The 13,163-nt window shown below is 37.8% G+C and overlaps 2 protein-coding genes across 3 annotated transcripts; both read right to left on the bottom strand.

Moving 5' to 3' along the window:
• Positions 1-1,235: 1,235 nt before the first annotated feature.
• On the bottom strand, positions 1,236-6,435 carry LOC120149960. Its single transcript, XM_039162675.1, has 6 exons — positions 6,328-6,435; positions 6,116-6,262; positions 5,611-5,825; positions 4,721-4,756; positions 4,500-4,534; positions 1,236-4,213 (listed from the first exon to the last, which is right to left on the bottom strand). The coding sequence occupies exons 1-6, from the start codon at positions 6,433-6,435 to the stop codon at positions 1,236-1,238; spliced, it is 3,519 nt and encodes a 1,172-aa protein (XP_039018606.1).
• LOC120150048 (potassium channel AKT1-like) lies at positions 5,519-10,389 on the bottom strand. Of its 2 annotated transcripts, XM_039162749.1 has the most exons (12): positions 10,132-10,383; positions 9,347-9,712; positions 9,211-9,268; positions 8,809-9,129; positions 8,477-8,722; positions 8,294-8,392; positions 8,154-8,186; positions 7,899-8,084; positions 7,777-7,817; positions 7,623-7,743; positions 7,441-7,516; positions 5,520-7,340 (listed from the first exon to the last, which is right to left on the bottom strand). In XM_039162749.1, exons 1-12 carry the CDS (start codon positions 10,299-10,301, stop codon positions 6,451-6,453), a joined length of 2,607 nt encoding a protein of 868 aa, XP_039018680.1. In that variant the 5' UTR covers positions 10,302-10,383; the 3' UTR covers positions 5,520-6,450. The 2 variants fall into 2 exon arrangements, with proteins under 2 accessions (XP_039018679.1, XP_039018680.1); XM_039162748.1 differs by having other exon boundaries at positions 5,519-7,340; positions 7,623-7,817; positions 10,132-10,389.
• Between the last annotated feature and the right edge of the window lie 2,774 nt (positions 10,390-13,163).

Below are 13,163 nucleotides of genomic sequence, written 5' to 3'. Positions count from 1 at the left end.
ACAAAACCAAAGCTACGTCGGCTCTAAACGTCCATCTTTGAATGATCATTACTTGGGCGAAAACTTATCAAGCCTGAACTAACCAAATAAGAACGATAATTACTCGTTGAAATAATCTCTCAAATTGGATAGCTTAAACTGACCAAATGACCTAAAAGATGGTTAGTTAAGTCGGTTAATTAGCTTATGTTTTAAATAATTAAATTATTATTTATATAATCATTTTTTATTATATGTCATAAATATATTTGAAATAATAAAAATAATTTATATAAGACGATTAATTTGGTTGATTTGATTTTTAAATTTTCATGATTATGTAACTTGATACGGCATAACATTGAAATAAATTTCATGACACTTAGTAATGCACTTTAAATCCTTTATACCCACAATAATCGTAATAATATATGTTATGTCCTCAATTATAATAAACGTAACATATCTGAAAACATAAGCGCAACTTTAATTTAAATCCCTGTATAGAAATAAACAAGGAAAAATATAGGGCGAAAAATACTTAGTGATGCACTTGATTTGGGTTTGGGGGTGGAGAGCAAGGATTGTCTCCAACTTTGTTTTTTTTAATATATATATATATCTCGTTTTCTGAAATGACCATCTAGCTCAGTTGGTAGAGCACAAGATTCTTAATCTTGAGGTCGTGGGATCGAGTCTTACGGAGGGCATTTTCATAATTCGGAGGTCTCTTACGGAAGCTGCTCTCAACCTGGTGTTGGGGGTAGCCTACTATCTTACCTCCCCCTTACCCCATACATATGGGAAAAAAGGGACATCCATTTATATATATCTCGTTTTCTAGGGTTTATTTTCATACGATAATATATAACATTGAAATTGTTTTTACATAGGTCAGAGGATTTGATTTTCACATGCTACTCGTTTAACAGTTAATCATGACATTAATTTATTAGTGTGGCAACATACACCATTTTATGATATTATACAATAAATTAATTTTTTTTAAATATATATTCTAAAATAATTTCATAATATGTCAGGTAAATAATGAAATACACATTGATTATTACGTGGATAATCATTTCTATCAAAATCACATAATCTAATTGAACCCGAAGCAAAGACGGCAACAACACTTGTGTTTTGCAGGTATTGATTCCAACATGGATTTAGAGAACAATACCACATTGGATAACATCAAAATGCTTTAATAATGTAAACTACAGAGTACAAGCATCTGTTTTATCTGAAGACTAACTATGTTTCTGGTGTTTCCAGTTCTGCTGGATGTAGACTCTAATTGCACACATAATCATGGTTATCGGACCAAGAACCATGGTGAGCGTTAGATGTGCCGAGTTTGAACTCGAGTCGACATCAATATCTTCCACTTTGGCATGTGTAATAGGATCCATTACATAGTCAAAGAAGATCACAACCAGCCTTACTGATGTCAATCCGAGGTAATAGGTTTGCTTCAAGGATTTACCAGGCATTTCCATCAATCCATTGCTAATAATCTGAGGAAGCAGAAAGTAGTCTTGAACAAAGTAAACAAAATTCGTCATTACATCCATCTGAGTTTCCCACATTTGCCCATTTCTCGGTCCATGTCTGTCCTTTTCGGGATTTAGCTGATGTACATCAGGATAATAACCAGCAACAAACCAAATCAGAAATCCGAAAGCGTATATAGCCATGGTACTCAGCATGACCCTTTTCTCTCTTGAACCACATCTTTGTCTAGAGGACCCTTGAGAGAGGGTCTTGCTTCTAGAGTCCCTTACCATACAGAAAAGTCTTGCAGTAAGTAGTATGACAACCAGCAAAAGAGCCTTCTCGAAACTTTGAACAAGTTTCAACATTCCGTATGCACGATGATTTGGAGGAATTGAGTTGTAAGCTTTGGGTTCCATTGTTTTCAATACGACTTTGGTTCCAAATATGAGTGGAAGGCTATATCCAAGGAACTGAAAAGCAAGCATGGTAGTAGAAATGTAAGGAACAATATCTGCATTTACCTTCATGTATGAGAGCTGGTTCCGTGTGAGAGCAATCAACACTGTGAGCAGTAGAATGCCTACAATTGCCTCCAAGTATGCTCGATCAGCAATTGCTTCAAAATAATCTGGATAATTAGCCAAACGAGTACGAATGGTAATCAAGCTAAAGTAGAGGGGATCATCTTCTTTCCTTTGGCTTCTGATGGTGATCTTGACAATTGGTTTTTGCCACCATTGTAAGTTTACAGGCGGGTACTGAATTTTAACTGTTATAAGACAATCTTGGCCTCGTTCTAAGCCGATACTCGCAACCAAAGCCTTCCTACATGCAATCAAATGCATCTCACCAAAAATAGGGTCATATAGACCTTCCAGGGACAATTCTGAGACATTTTTGTAAGTTGTTTGCTTGTATTCTTTCTCGGTTTTGAATGTGAGATGCACCGACACATTCAAGAACCGGCAGCTTGTGAGATCATCTTTTGTAATGACTGGTTTCTTTCTGAGATTTCCCTTCATCAAATTGGGTTCAGACCATCCATATAATGGACCTAAAGTAAACAACTCGAGCTGAATGAGGACTCGAGATTTTGGCCTAGCAATTTGCTGATCATCTGGGACTACATAGCCATCTAAAGCAAGATTATTGGTCAACTGGCTCAACTGAGTAAGCGGTTCTCCTGCATCTTTCAGAGCCGGATACTGGAAGAGCCACTGTTTGACAATGTTTAGAATTTGATAAGGTAGAGTTCTACTCTCAAACGCATTGACCAAGTTGATTTTGGAATAATTGTAAGGTAAATATTCCATGATATCTCTGCTGCCAATGCCTTTTATTGCATTAAAATATAAAGGATTGTCCAAAGCTATATCCTTTTTCACGTTGGATATGGCTCCAAACAAGGAGCTTCTCTGCTTAATGGAAAATGAACGTGGAGAGTACATTGCAATCACGTAATCACATCCTTCAAACCCCGATTCGACCGTCCCTTGGCATCCAACCATGAAAAGCTGTCCAGAAGAAGAATTCCATATACCCTCAGCAGCTAAAGTCAACCCCGAAAGACCAGTTCTTAATCTTTCGAAATGTTGAAAGCTTCCTTTGTTAAATGCTCTCAGCACTGCAGAAACCTTTGCAATGCCGGTTCTGTTAGTATCTTGCTCGCATTTGACATGTTGAAAAATGAGCTTTACATTGTCAAAACTCGAACCATCAGCAGCCTGCATCTCCTTCTGGAGCATGAAAGGGCCTATTTTTTCATGGATCTGGTTCTTATAGCTGTTGTTGAACCTGTAATTTGGAGCAGTACTTAAAGATTCACCGGAAGAATGGTAAAGCACTTGACAGAATTCTCTAGCAGTAAACATCTGGAAACCATCTTCCAAAAAATCATCTTGGAAAGGGGGTGGATCAAAAGTTGTAGAGCGGATCAATTCTGAACTAAATTCGTATATCGAGTTGCCACTCAAATGAGATGAGATATTGACTTTACTGAAGTACCTTGTCTCTCCTTGTTTATTTAGACTTATCATTTCTCCCTGGATTGCTCTTTGGGTCAAATTGAAGACTTTAGGATAGCGTAGAACAAGCAAAACATGATCATCTTGTAAGAAACCAAAACGACGGCGTTTAAAGCATATAGGAACACGGCTAGTTCGAAGCTCCGAGATCTCGTCGCAGTCACATGTTTCTGTAGAAGGTAAAGATGAAGATGAACTTCCTACAAAACACATCAAACGTTCACCTCCATTCTCCTGTGTCTCCATATAAACCCCTTCGAAAACAATGTTCACGACAGATGAACCTGGATTCATCCTGGATTCTAGGCCGACATTGTAAGCGAATGAACTATCCTTGGATATGCCTAAAGATAGAACCCCTCCGAGGCTTACAGTGTTGTTAAGTTGCTGGATAGAATTGACATCCTTTACTTCAAAGGATGCCAACTTGAGTAAGGAAGTTGCATCGACGGCACCATCGTCATCGAATTGTATCAATGGTGCATCATCAGTTTCCTGGTCCCAATCTCCGAGATAAAAGGAGAGTTCATTCTTGAGCCTACTTCCCATGTTATCATCTGGTTTTAGTGCAGATGCTGAGGCTAGAAAAGAACTGCAATGCTTTTGAATATCAGTGGACCGGTTGTACGCAAAGACCAATGAAGAATCAGGCTGAGTCCGGTACATTTCATAAGGTTCTATAAAGGCAGTTATTAGCAAAGGCAACTCTGCCAATATACACAGAACAAGAACAAAGAATTGGAACTTCATTGCTGGAAGGTTGATAAGACTGAGGAGCTAGCCAGTATACTCCGTAACTTAGTTTAGGGTATTCTTAAAGTAGTGCCAAAGTCCAAATGATGGAACAAATTTAGTAAAGCATCACCCGTGGGTGGTGCTGACAAGATACCAGTGAATGCAACTCAAACGAAGGTTCAAATGGACAGAAGAATCTCTTGTATGATTCCAAGATCGAATATAATACATGGCCATGTTCTTGGTAAGCGACAATACCTGAAGTCAACATCTCTTTCCTAATATCAAAGCATCTGGAAGATAGAAAAATACTCCAAGTCGCTGATAAAACAAGACTAAAAAAGTGGCAAGTTCTGTTATATCAGAAGAGAGAAATACCATGCAACCGTCTCTACACGTGGCTTCTGGACAGAAGAATCTCTTGTATGATTGCAAGATCGAATATAATACATGGCCATGTTCTTGGTAAGCGATAATACCGGAAGTCAACATCTCTTTTCCTAATATCAAAGCATCTGGAAGATAGAAAAATACACCAAGTCGCTGATAAAGCAAGACTAAAAAAGTGGCAAGGTCTTTTATATCCGAAGAGAGAAATGGTAGAGATGGACATGGAATCCGAACCTAACTTGATCGGATCGAATTATTTTAAAAAATTTTAAGGCCGGGTCAGATTCAGGTTTAGGATGAAAATACCTGATCTGACCCGAAAAAATTTATAATTTTACCATATATATTTAAGTATAATTACAATAATACCCCTCTAAATATTATTTTTTCAATCAAGTCATTATTTTTTTGAATGAAAATAATATTTTTTATTATTATTTCGGGTCGAGTCAAGTCGGATTTTTAAATTATACATCGAGTCAGATTCGGGTCGTATGAAATCTTATTTTAGTCGAATAACGTTGAGTCTCGGGTGGATGATTCTTTGATCTCGAGTCGGGTGAACAAAAAATCTTACCATGCCCCTTCCTAATAAATACTATGCAACCCTCTCTACACGTGGCTTCATATTTCAAAACAAGGCTTTGGAGAAGACATATTTAAAGCATCAACCATCTGGAAAGTTATTAGCAACGGAAGTGGCCTCCCCCGTTTTCGTGATGTTGGTTCTCTCGATATTTTACGAATTTTACGCTGTTGAGAAAGGTAAATTATATATCATCTGATTGAAACTGAAACAAAGAGAGAGACAACAATTCTGGTTGTATTTCAACCATTATGATTCTGACATGAAACTAGGAAACAGGACGATGATATTATGATGCTTTAATAACGCAAACTACAGATCCCTGCTTAATTTGGAGACTAATTGTGCTTCTTGTGTTTCCAGTTATGTGGGATGTAGACTCTAGCTGCACACATAATCATCGTTATCGGACGAGAACCTTGGGAAGCATTAGATATGTTGAGTTTGAACTCTGAGACTTCAAATCTTTCAACTTTGGCATTTATAACAGGATCCGCTACGTAGTTCAAAAAAGAGCACAACACAAGCAGCCTTACCAAAGTCATTTTAAGGTAATAGGCTTCCTTTAAGGATTTACCAGGCATTTTCATCAACCCATTGCTAATAATCTGAGGAAGCAGAAGGTAGTTTTGAACAAAATAAACAAAAACCTCCATTACACCCATCCGAGTTTGCCACATTTGCTGCTCATTTCTTGGTTCATGCATGTCCTTTTCAGGATTTAGTTGTTGTACGTGTACATCAGGATTACATCCAGCAACAAGCCAAATAAGCCATGGTACTCAACATAACCCTTTTCTCTCTAGAATCGTATCTTAGCTTAGAGGATCCTAGGGAGAGCGTCTTGCTTCTAGGTTCTGTTACCACAATGAAGTCTTGCAGTAAGAAGTATGACAACCAGCAAAAGAGCCCTTTCGAAACTTTGTAGGAATTTCAACATTCCATACGCAGGTTGATCACTAGGCAATGCATTGTAAGCTTGGAGTTCCATTGATTTCAGTATGACTTTGCCACCGCGACTTTGCCACCGCAGAGCAGTGGAAGGCTATATCCAAGGAACTGAAAAGCAAGCATGGTAGTAGAAATGTAAGGAGTAATATCTGCAATTACCTTCATGTATGAGAGCTGGTTCCATATGATTGCAATTGACACTGTGAGCAGTACACTGTGAGCTGTGGATGGTACTGACAAGATACCAGGAAATATGTACCTATACATGCAATAGCCTAAGCTCTAAGAAGACTTATTGAATTGAGATTGGGTGTTAATCTCTTGTTGCAATTGACCATCGCTCACAAAAACCAGATGGTCGCCATCTCTAATCACCTCCATATCATCAATTTCACCTCCTCCTTTGTTCATCACTTTACCACCAAATATCCCAAATTTCTTAGCACCAATCTCAAGCAATTCCTCAAAGCTCCCTGGAAGCAAAACAAGCTTTCCAATGGTCTCTCCCTTTTCAGGGCAACTAATCACCACTCTAGCTGAGTTAGTTGCACGATCATCCTTCACACCCTTTGGTTGATGAACTGGTAATACTAAATCTTTCTCCACATTTTGTTTAGCCGACATTATTCCGAACAGAGAGTTGTGGAAGCTACTAGTTGTACGCCTCGGACGGGATTGACCTCTAGAAGATCCATCCGTACCGTCTGCAGTAGTGATGATTGGCTCACTTGTAAACCTCCCAAGGAAGCGTGTCTCCTGCTTCTCTGGAATCGATTTGATAGGCGGAGTTTTCTTCTTTTTACTCGCTGATTCGAATATTGTCTGTATTTCTTCGTGCCCTTGCTGCTCAGCTAGGTCCCTTGGTGTCCAACCTTGGAAATCAGGCTTATCGATATCGGCACCTTGTTCCAACAGGAACTTCACTATTTCAACGTTGCCTTCGCATACTGCAACGTGAAGAGCTGTGTAACCATTGGACCTAGGAAGTGTGACATCTCCGCCGTAACTAATGATTTCTTTGAGTAAGTTCAAGTTGTTCTGCTCGGCTGCGGTGCATGCAAACTGATCAACATCTCCGGCATTGATGTTTGCCCCATTTTCCTTTAGAAGATGGGCTAATTGGTCATGGCCACCTACTATTGCCTCCCAAAGTGGTACACTTCCTTCTGAGTCTGCCAAATATAGTAATGAGCCAATAAAAACTATAAGAATTGGCTCCAGTTAAAGAAAATTAAGATCAACTGCTTTAAGCAAAATTGGTAGGATTAATACCTTTACAATTAGGATCAGCGCGGTAATCTAGTAAGAGAAGAACGCAGTTTTCGCTTCCTTTGGACGCAGCTATATGCTGATTTTATCGAAAACAATCACAATAAAGAACTTAAAAGATTAGCACCACAGTACTTTGTACTTTGGGGTCTTAACAAAACCAAAAGCTGAAGAAATTCACAAACCAGAGGTGTTCTTCCATTGTTGTCAGACTCGTTAGCATCGTGTCCCTCTTTCAATAGCTGATGCAACAAGTAGTCATCTCCCCTGAGTGCGGCAGAGCAAAGATTGAGAGGCAGATCCGTTCTTCCACGAGCGAGCATGTTCATCGTCTCTGTTAAAATCCCTTCCATAACTGGATCATCCATGTCTTTCAAATGCTGCTCCAAAAAGAATTCCATGATTAAAAGGATTGGATTACGTTAGGCAAAGGGCTACCTTGTGAAGTACAACATGCATACCTGGAGAAGATTGTTCATGATTATGGTCCCATCTCCGACATTGGCCTGAACAATATTAAGGAACGTAGTACGGTTTAGTCGTAGTAGTTGGCATAGTCGCTTCGTACGAACCGTGAAGAGCTGCGGCCTATAACAAAGTACTCCAATTTCACCACAAAGATCACCTGCTTTAGCCTCTCCAACAACCTGAAAAACAGAAGGTGTTAACTCGGTTAGAGCCGATTCATGGTTATTGAATTGATTGATACAACTTACATGATCAACTCCATTTTTTCGGACCAATAGCTCCTGACAAGCAAAACAAAACATCAGTGTCCATTTTTAAAGAGAAATTTTAAATTGAAACCAGATACCAAAATTTCGGACAAGACAAGAAAGAGTGTTCTATATTCTACCACAGAGCCAGTGACAAGGATGTAGAAATCTGTAGGTGCTTCATTCTGTAGGATGACATCTTCCCTTGGAGGAAAATACTCAGCTTTCATTTCTGAGACCTTCAACATTTAATTACGAAGATATATATAAAATGTTCCACATACATTTTAGTACAAAAGCTTAGCAAGTTCGCAGTGGATTACCAGCTGAAACAGCAAGTCATTAGAAACCCCACGAAACAGATACACATTATCCATGAGAGAGTAGAAAAGATAATGTGAAATGCTCGATCGGATGGCTTTGGGAAGGGAATTGAGCGTCTCTTGATGCTGCAGCCCCTCAGAATCGGTCCGGTACTTAAGACATAAATGTGCAAGCATCTGATCTTGCAGGCGAGGTGGCAGTTGGTTTCTCTTAGCAAAGCTTGAAGCAGCTTGAATCGTATCCCTCTGAGAGTCCAAAAACACGAAAGATTATCAAAGATGAACACAAGCTGGTGCGAATGCGAACCAGATAAACTATAAGAATCACTCACGAATATTCTAGTTCTGCTAGTTCCATGGACAACCAAGTTTGTCATGTTCCCGATCAAATACGCAGTCAATCCGAGGTTGAAGAGCATGTAGAAAGTGTCGAATATCATCTCTTGAGTATTCACGGGATGCAAATCCCCATAGCCAACAGTAGTGAGTGTAGTGATAGACCAGTATATGGATGTCACGTACCGAATAGAAAGGCTCTGTTCGTGGAAATTGTTTCCCATAGAATCTGAAAGCCATGTTCTTCCAGGATCATGATATTTTGCAGCAATACGATAATAGAAGCATCCAGCACAATGAACAGCAAAAAGGGTAACCTACAAAAACCATCCAAAGCTCCATAAGTGCCATGAACATTTCAGATAACATCTCCCAATTCATTTTTCTGTTGTACTCACACAAATAAGTTTGGCACATCGAACCCAAAAGTAGTTGTAGTTCTTGTCTTTCTCCAATCTGTCGAAACAAACAGTACCTCACGTCAAACAAGTCCAGACAATAAACAAAGTTCAACAAGTGAAAAAGCTCTTTTACCTTGAAAACAAGGCACTAACTCTGCGAAGACGCCAAAGGCGAAGCATGTTGAATAGGCCATACGAGCGTAATGGCCTAGGGGAAATCTTCCGAGCAAGTTCGGATGGTATCGTGGATATAATGTCTAGAACCAACCAGGAACTGCCATACTTCCAAGCAATCCTTTTCGGGTCATCGATGAGGAGATAGGTAGCTTTATCGAGGTATGCAACAAAGAAAGTGAGAATGATATCCAGGGCAAAGAATCCATTAACAACGTTATCAGTAACAGCGAGTGGTGTATCTGGTTTCTCCAGGAACCCGAATTCAAAGGGTGAAACCCAAGCAGTGTAGATGACCAGAAGAACCAGGAAAGTCTCCCATATCCTGCAAGGATCAATCTAATTATTCCTTTGAAATTTCACAGGCATCAAGTAATGACAAAACAACTCCAATTGGAACACGGATTCAATTTGAAAAGGTGGAAAAAGGAAAGCCACTAAAGATATGGATGGACACATCAAGCCCTCAACTTTGATCACCGATCATTCTTTTCGGTCGAAAAAGCAAAAGCATATAATATTATAGGTAAGAAATTTCAAAACTGTAAAACCAGAAGAAAATAAAAAGCAAACAAAGGACAAGTTTTCCAAAAACACAAGCTCACGAGATTCAATGCACTGGTTTTCCCAATACACTCCTAGATGAAAAGCAAAAGCATATAACATTTGATGACCTACATGATGGACACTTGAGTTGAGAAACAAGCCAAAAAAAAAAGCATGGGGTACTTTGTTTATATGGACCTGTAACGACGATCATAAGGAGAAATGATATAGCTTCTGAGCTTGATTCTACGGATACTCCTGCCTCCAAGCGAAGGAAGTATCCCAGTGGATAGACTGTACTGACTACTCTCTCTTGACAGTTGCTCTATCTCATCTTCTTGCCCACACAGTACTGACCCCCGAACCATATCTTGAAAATCCTCTCTCAGCTTATTCTTCCTTTGGAGATGCTCGCTCTTCTTCCCTTCATGTAATACTAATATATATTAGCTCTAAAGCCTTGCCTGTTTCCTTCAAAGTCCCCTAATAATGCTACCTTGGTCCCATGAGGCCATCACACCCAAATTTAAAGGACATCAAATCAATGCAAGTGCCATACACCTTTTTGACCATTCATAGACAGAGACGCCTTGTTTTGAATGCTACATTGGAAGGCCTATCCCACTTTCCTTTCCACTAATAAATATATATTTATTTAAAGTACATGATATATTACTTTTTTTTTATTTTAAAAAAGGGTAAATTAGACAAATAATCACTAAAATTATATATAAGTTTCTCTTGAGGTCATCTAATTATGAGATGTTATATTATAATTATCTTATCAACTTATAATATTTTGATAAAATCTTTATTAATCATCGTTAACTCTTCAATGAAATAATAATGTGACAAATTAACTTAAAAATTAATCTCCAATGTGACTTTAAATTATATTGGAAGAGTTATTAAAATATAATAAGTCGATGATATAAATTATATTTAGCATAATGTTTTATAATTAAATGACTGAAAAAGAATCATATGCATAGTTTAATGATCATTTACATAATTTACATTAAAATATAATGTCACGTGCGAATGACATTGTTGATGATTTAGGGGACTAATGCGAATGAAATTGGTTTACCTTTTTTTTTCTGGAAATATTTGACTTCCATTTTCACGTGTAAAAGGTGGCTTGAAAACATCAATATGTAAGAAATAAAGAAAAGACTTGTTCGTTGGGAAGGGAGGAAAACGTGCTCATATAATTTTGGTAATGTAATGAATGTGTGCTTCCGTATCTTATTTTTTTTAATACGAATCAAATGAATTTAATAATTAAGGATATATATATATTATCTCCAGAGGTACAAATTCGTTAATAAAGAAACATTCAGACTACTTTTAAGATTCTTATAGTTGTTGGATTCTCTTCTTAGTTATACAGAATGCTAAATTATAGAAGGCTCTGGTAATGAAAGAAAAAGGTAAGAGTTTTAGCTAAGTTTAGAGAGAGAGAATAATAGAGTACGTACACCTAATATTCGAGATGTTTCACTGCTCCACTATCGACTAACGGTGGTGTGGAGCTCTGAAGGCTTATTAATTTATTTATTCTTTAAGTTATGGTGTGGACCAGACCTACTATCTGGAAACCAACTTCAGTCAACCTTGGCTTGCACGTCGCCATGCGTAATGTCATCTGGCTTTCACCATTGTGTTGATGCCAGATTTCAAAAATGCGTGGTCTCCCCTGCAATTTGCCATGTGTCATTTAATGAACTTCAACTCTATCTTGAGATACATTCATTAATTATAATTTAAATGCTAGATGCGATAGTTTTCTAACCATTTGTGTTTATCGATACCCTACCATAGAAATTCTTATCTTCCTCTACACAGTACCATCTTCTTTCACCAATGCATTAGACGGTAAAGCTCAGCTGCCTAATAAAGGAAAACCTACCTTTTCTCATATATATGTCCATTTCTCCATTCTCACTTTGTATTATATTCTCACAATTTGACTGGTCTCTTAGCTAACTCGCACCCATGCATGCGTGTTTCAATACCCATGGTTAAACAATTAAAAACTTGCTACCAGTTTTGGCTTCTCAATGTCTACCCATCGCTTGTGCTGTTCCTGATCCCCCAAAACCCAATCCTAACCGCCGGTGGTGGGCACCGTTATCATCCGAGCCTGATTACAAAACTGAGGTTAAAGAGGAAATAAAAGAAGAATATACTGGACAAAAACTGGTGGGTTGCTTCACTAATCACAAGGCCAGGCAGATGGCTACCCACACCTTCTCGTTTCAAGATAGCTCCTACCCGTCGAGGAATCTATTGGAATCTATGATTTTTTGTTTTGCCTCCATTTCTCAATACGCTTAAAATCATGTTAAATCATGGAATCTCATGTGTTTATGCTTTTAGTCAAGTGTATGTTTATATATACACACACAGGTATATATATCTCTACGTTGTCTATTGGCAATGGCAAAGCACCGTTCAATCACAGGACCACATCGGCCGGAAAGGGAGGCAGCGTCGGTGGCATCGGTTGTGGCTGTCAAGGTAGGAACTATTATTAGGGACTTGAGATTGATTTTGAGGATTTTTAGGGATTTAGGACTTTTTATAATTTAAGAAAAATTTAGGATTTTTTAAATATAAAATAATCTTTTTTATTTTTTTAAAAAAATAAATTTTTAAAATTATATGAATATAACATTTATAATATTAAAGATTTGAATTAATCGAAAAAATATATACGTTAAGTTAGAAAAAACGGTATAGCTTTACCACTTACTTTTATATTAAGCCTTTAAACCGAATATCTCAAATCATAAATTGTGACGCCGTTAACTCACCTATGCATGCTCAATATTGGAGCAAACCTCATAAAAAAAAAAGTCATAAAAATAGCAGGATTAGACTTAACACATTTTACAAGTATGTTCGAGTTATAATCAGACTTTTAAAATTAAAAAAAATACATGAATTAAAAATGATGAAATTAGAATAGAATGACTGAATCTAGTGTGTTGGTTGGGAGCACAACCGGCCCATAGGGTAAAGTGTTGTGGTAGCGGATTATACGCACACTATTAATATAACACCAAAACAATAGTGGGGTAAATGAAAGCACCAAAACAATAGTGGGGTAAATGAAAGCTAGTCTTTCTTCTTAAGGGTGCGTTTGGTTTACATAATGTAAGATTATCAGTGGGAATAAATGATTATCAGAGAATAGAATTACTAGTATCAGAGAATAGAAATGT

This window comes from Hibiscus syriacus, unplaced genomic scaffold, assembly GCF_006381635.1.
Source record: "Hibiscus syriacus cultivar Baekdansim isolate YM2019G1 unplaced genomic scaffold, ASM638163v2 tig00111013_pilon, whole genome shotgun sequence".
Lineage (NCBI taxonomy): Eukaryota > Viridiplantae > Streptophyta > Magnoliopsida > Malvales > Malvaceae > Hibiscus > Hibiscus syriacus.
The sequence above is the reverse complement of the archived record's forward strand: the minus strand, read 5'-3'. Positions and strand labels throughout refer to the sequence as shown.

Excerpts from the sequence above, each read along its gene's own strand:
- LOC120149960 (XM_039162675.1), bottom strand. The coding sequence starts at position 6,435 with ATGTATAGGTACATATTTCCTGGTATCTTGTCAGTACCATCCACAGCT. Across the intron at positions 6,263-6,327 it reads ACCAGCTCTCATACATGAAG|CCTTCCACTGCTCTGCGGTG; the intron begins GTAATTGCAGAT and ends CCTTGGATATAG. Across the intron at positions 4,757-5,610 it reads CGTCCGATAACGATGATTAT|ATGCTTTGATATTAGGAAAA; the intron begins GTGTGCAGCTAG and ends TCTATCTTCCAG.
- LOC120150048 (XM_039162748.1), bottom strand. The coding sequence starts at position 10,301 with ATGGTTCGGGGGTCAGTACTGTGTGGGCAAGAAGATGAGATAGAGCAA. Across the intron at positions 9,713-10,131 it reads CCTTATGATCGTCGTTACAG|GATATGGGAGACTTTCCTGG; the intron begins GTCCATATAAAC and ends TGATCCTTGCAG. Across the intron at positions 8,187-8,293 it reads TCCTTGTCACTGGCTCTGTG|GAGCTATTGGTCCGAAAAAA; the intron begins GTAGAATATAGA and ends TTTGCTTGTCAG.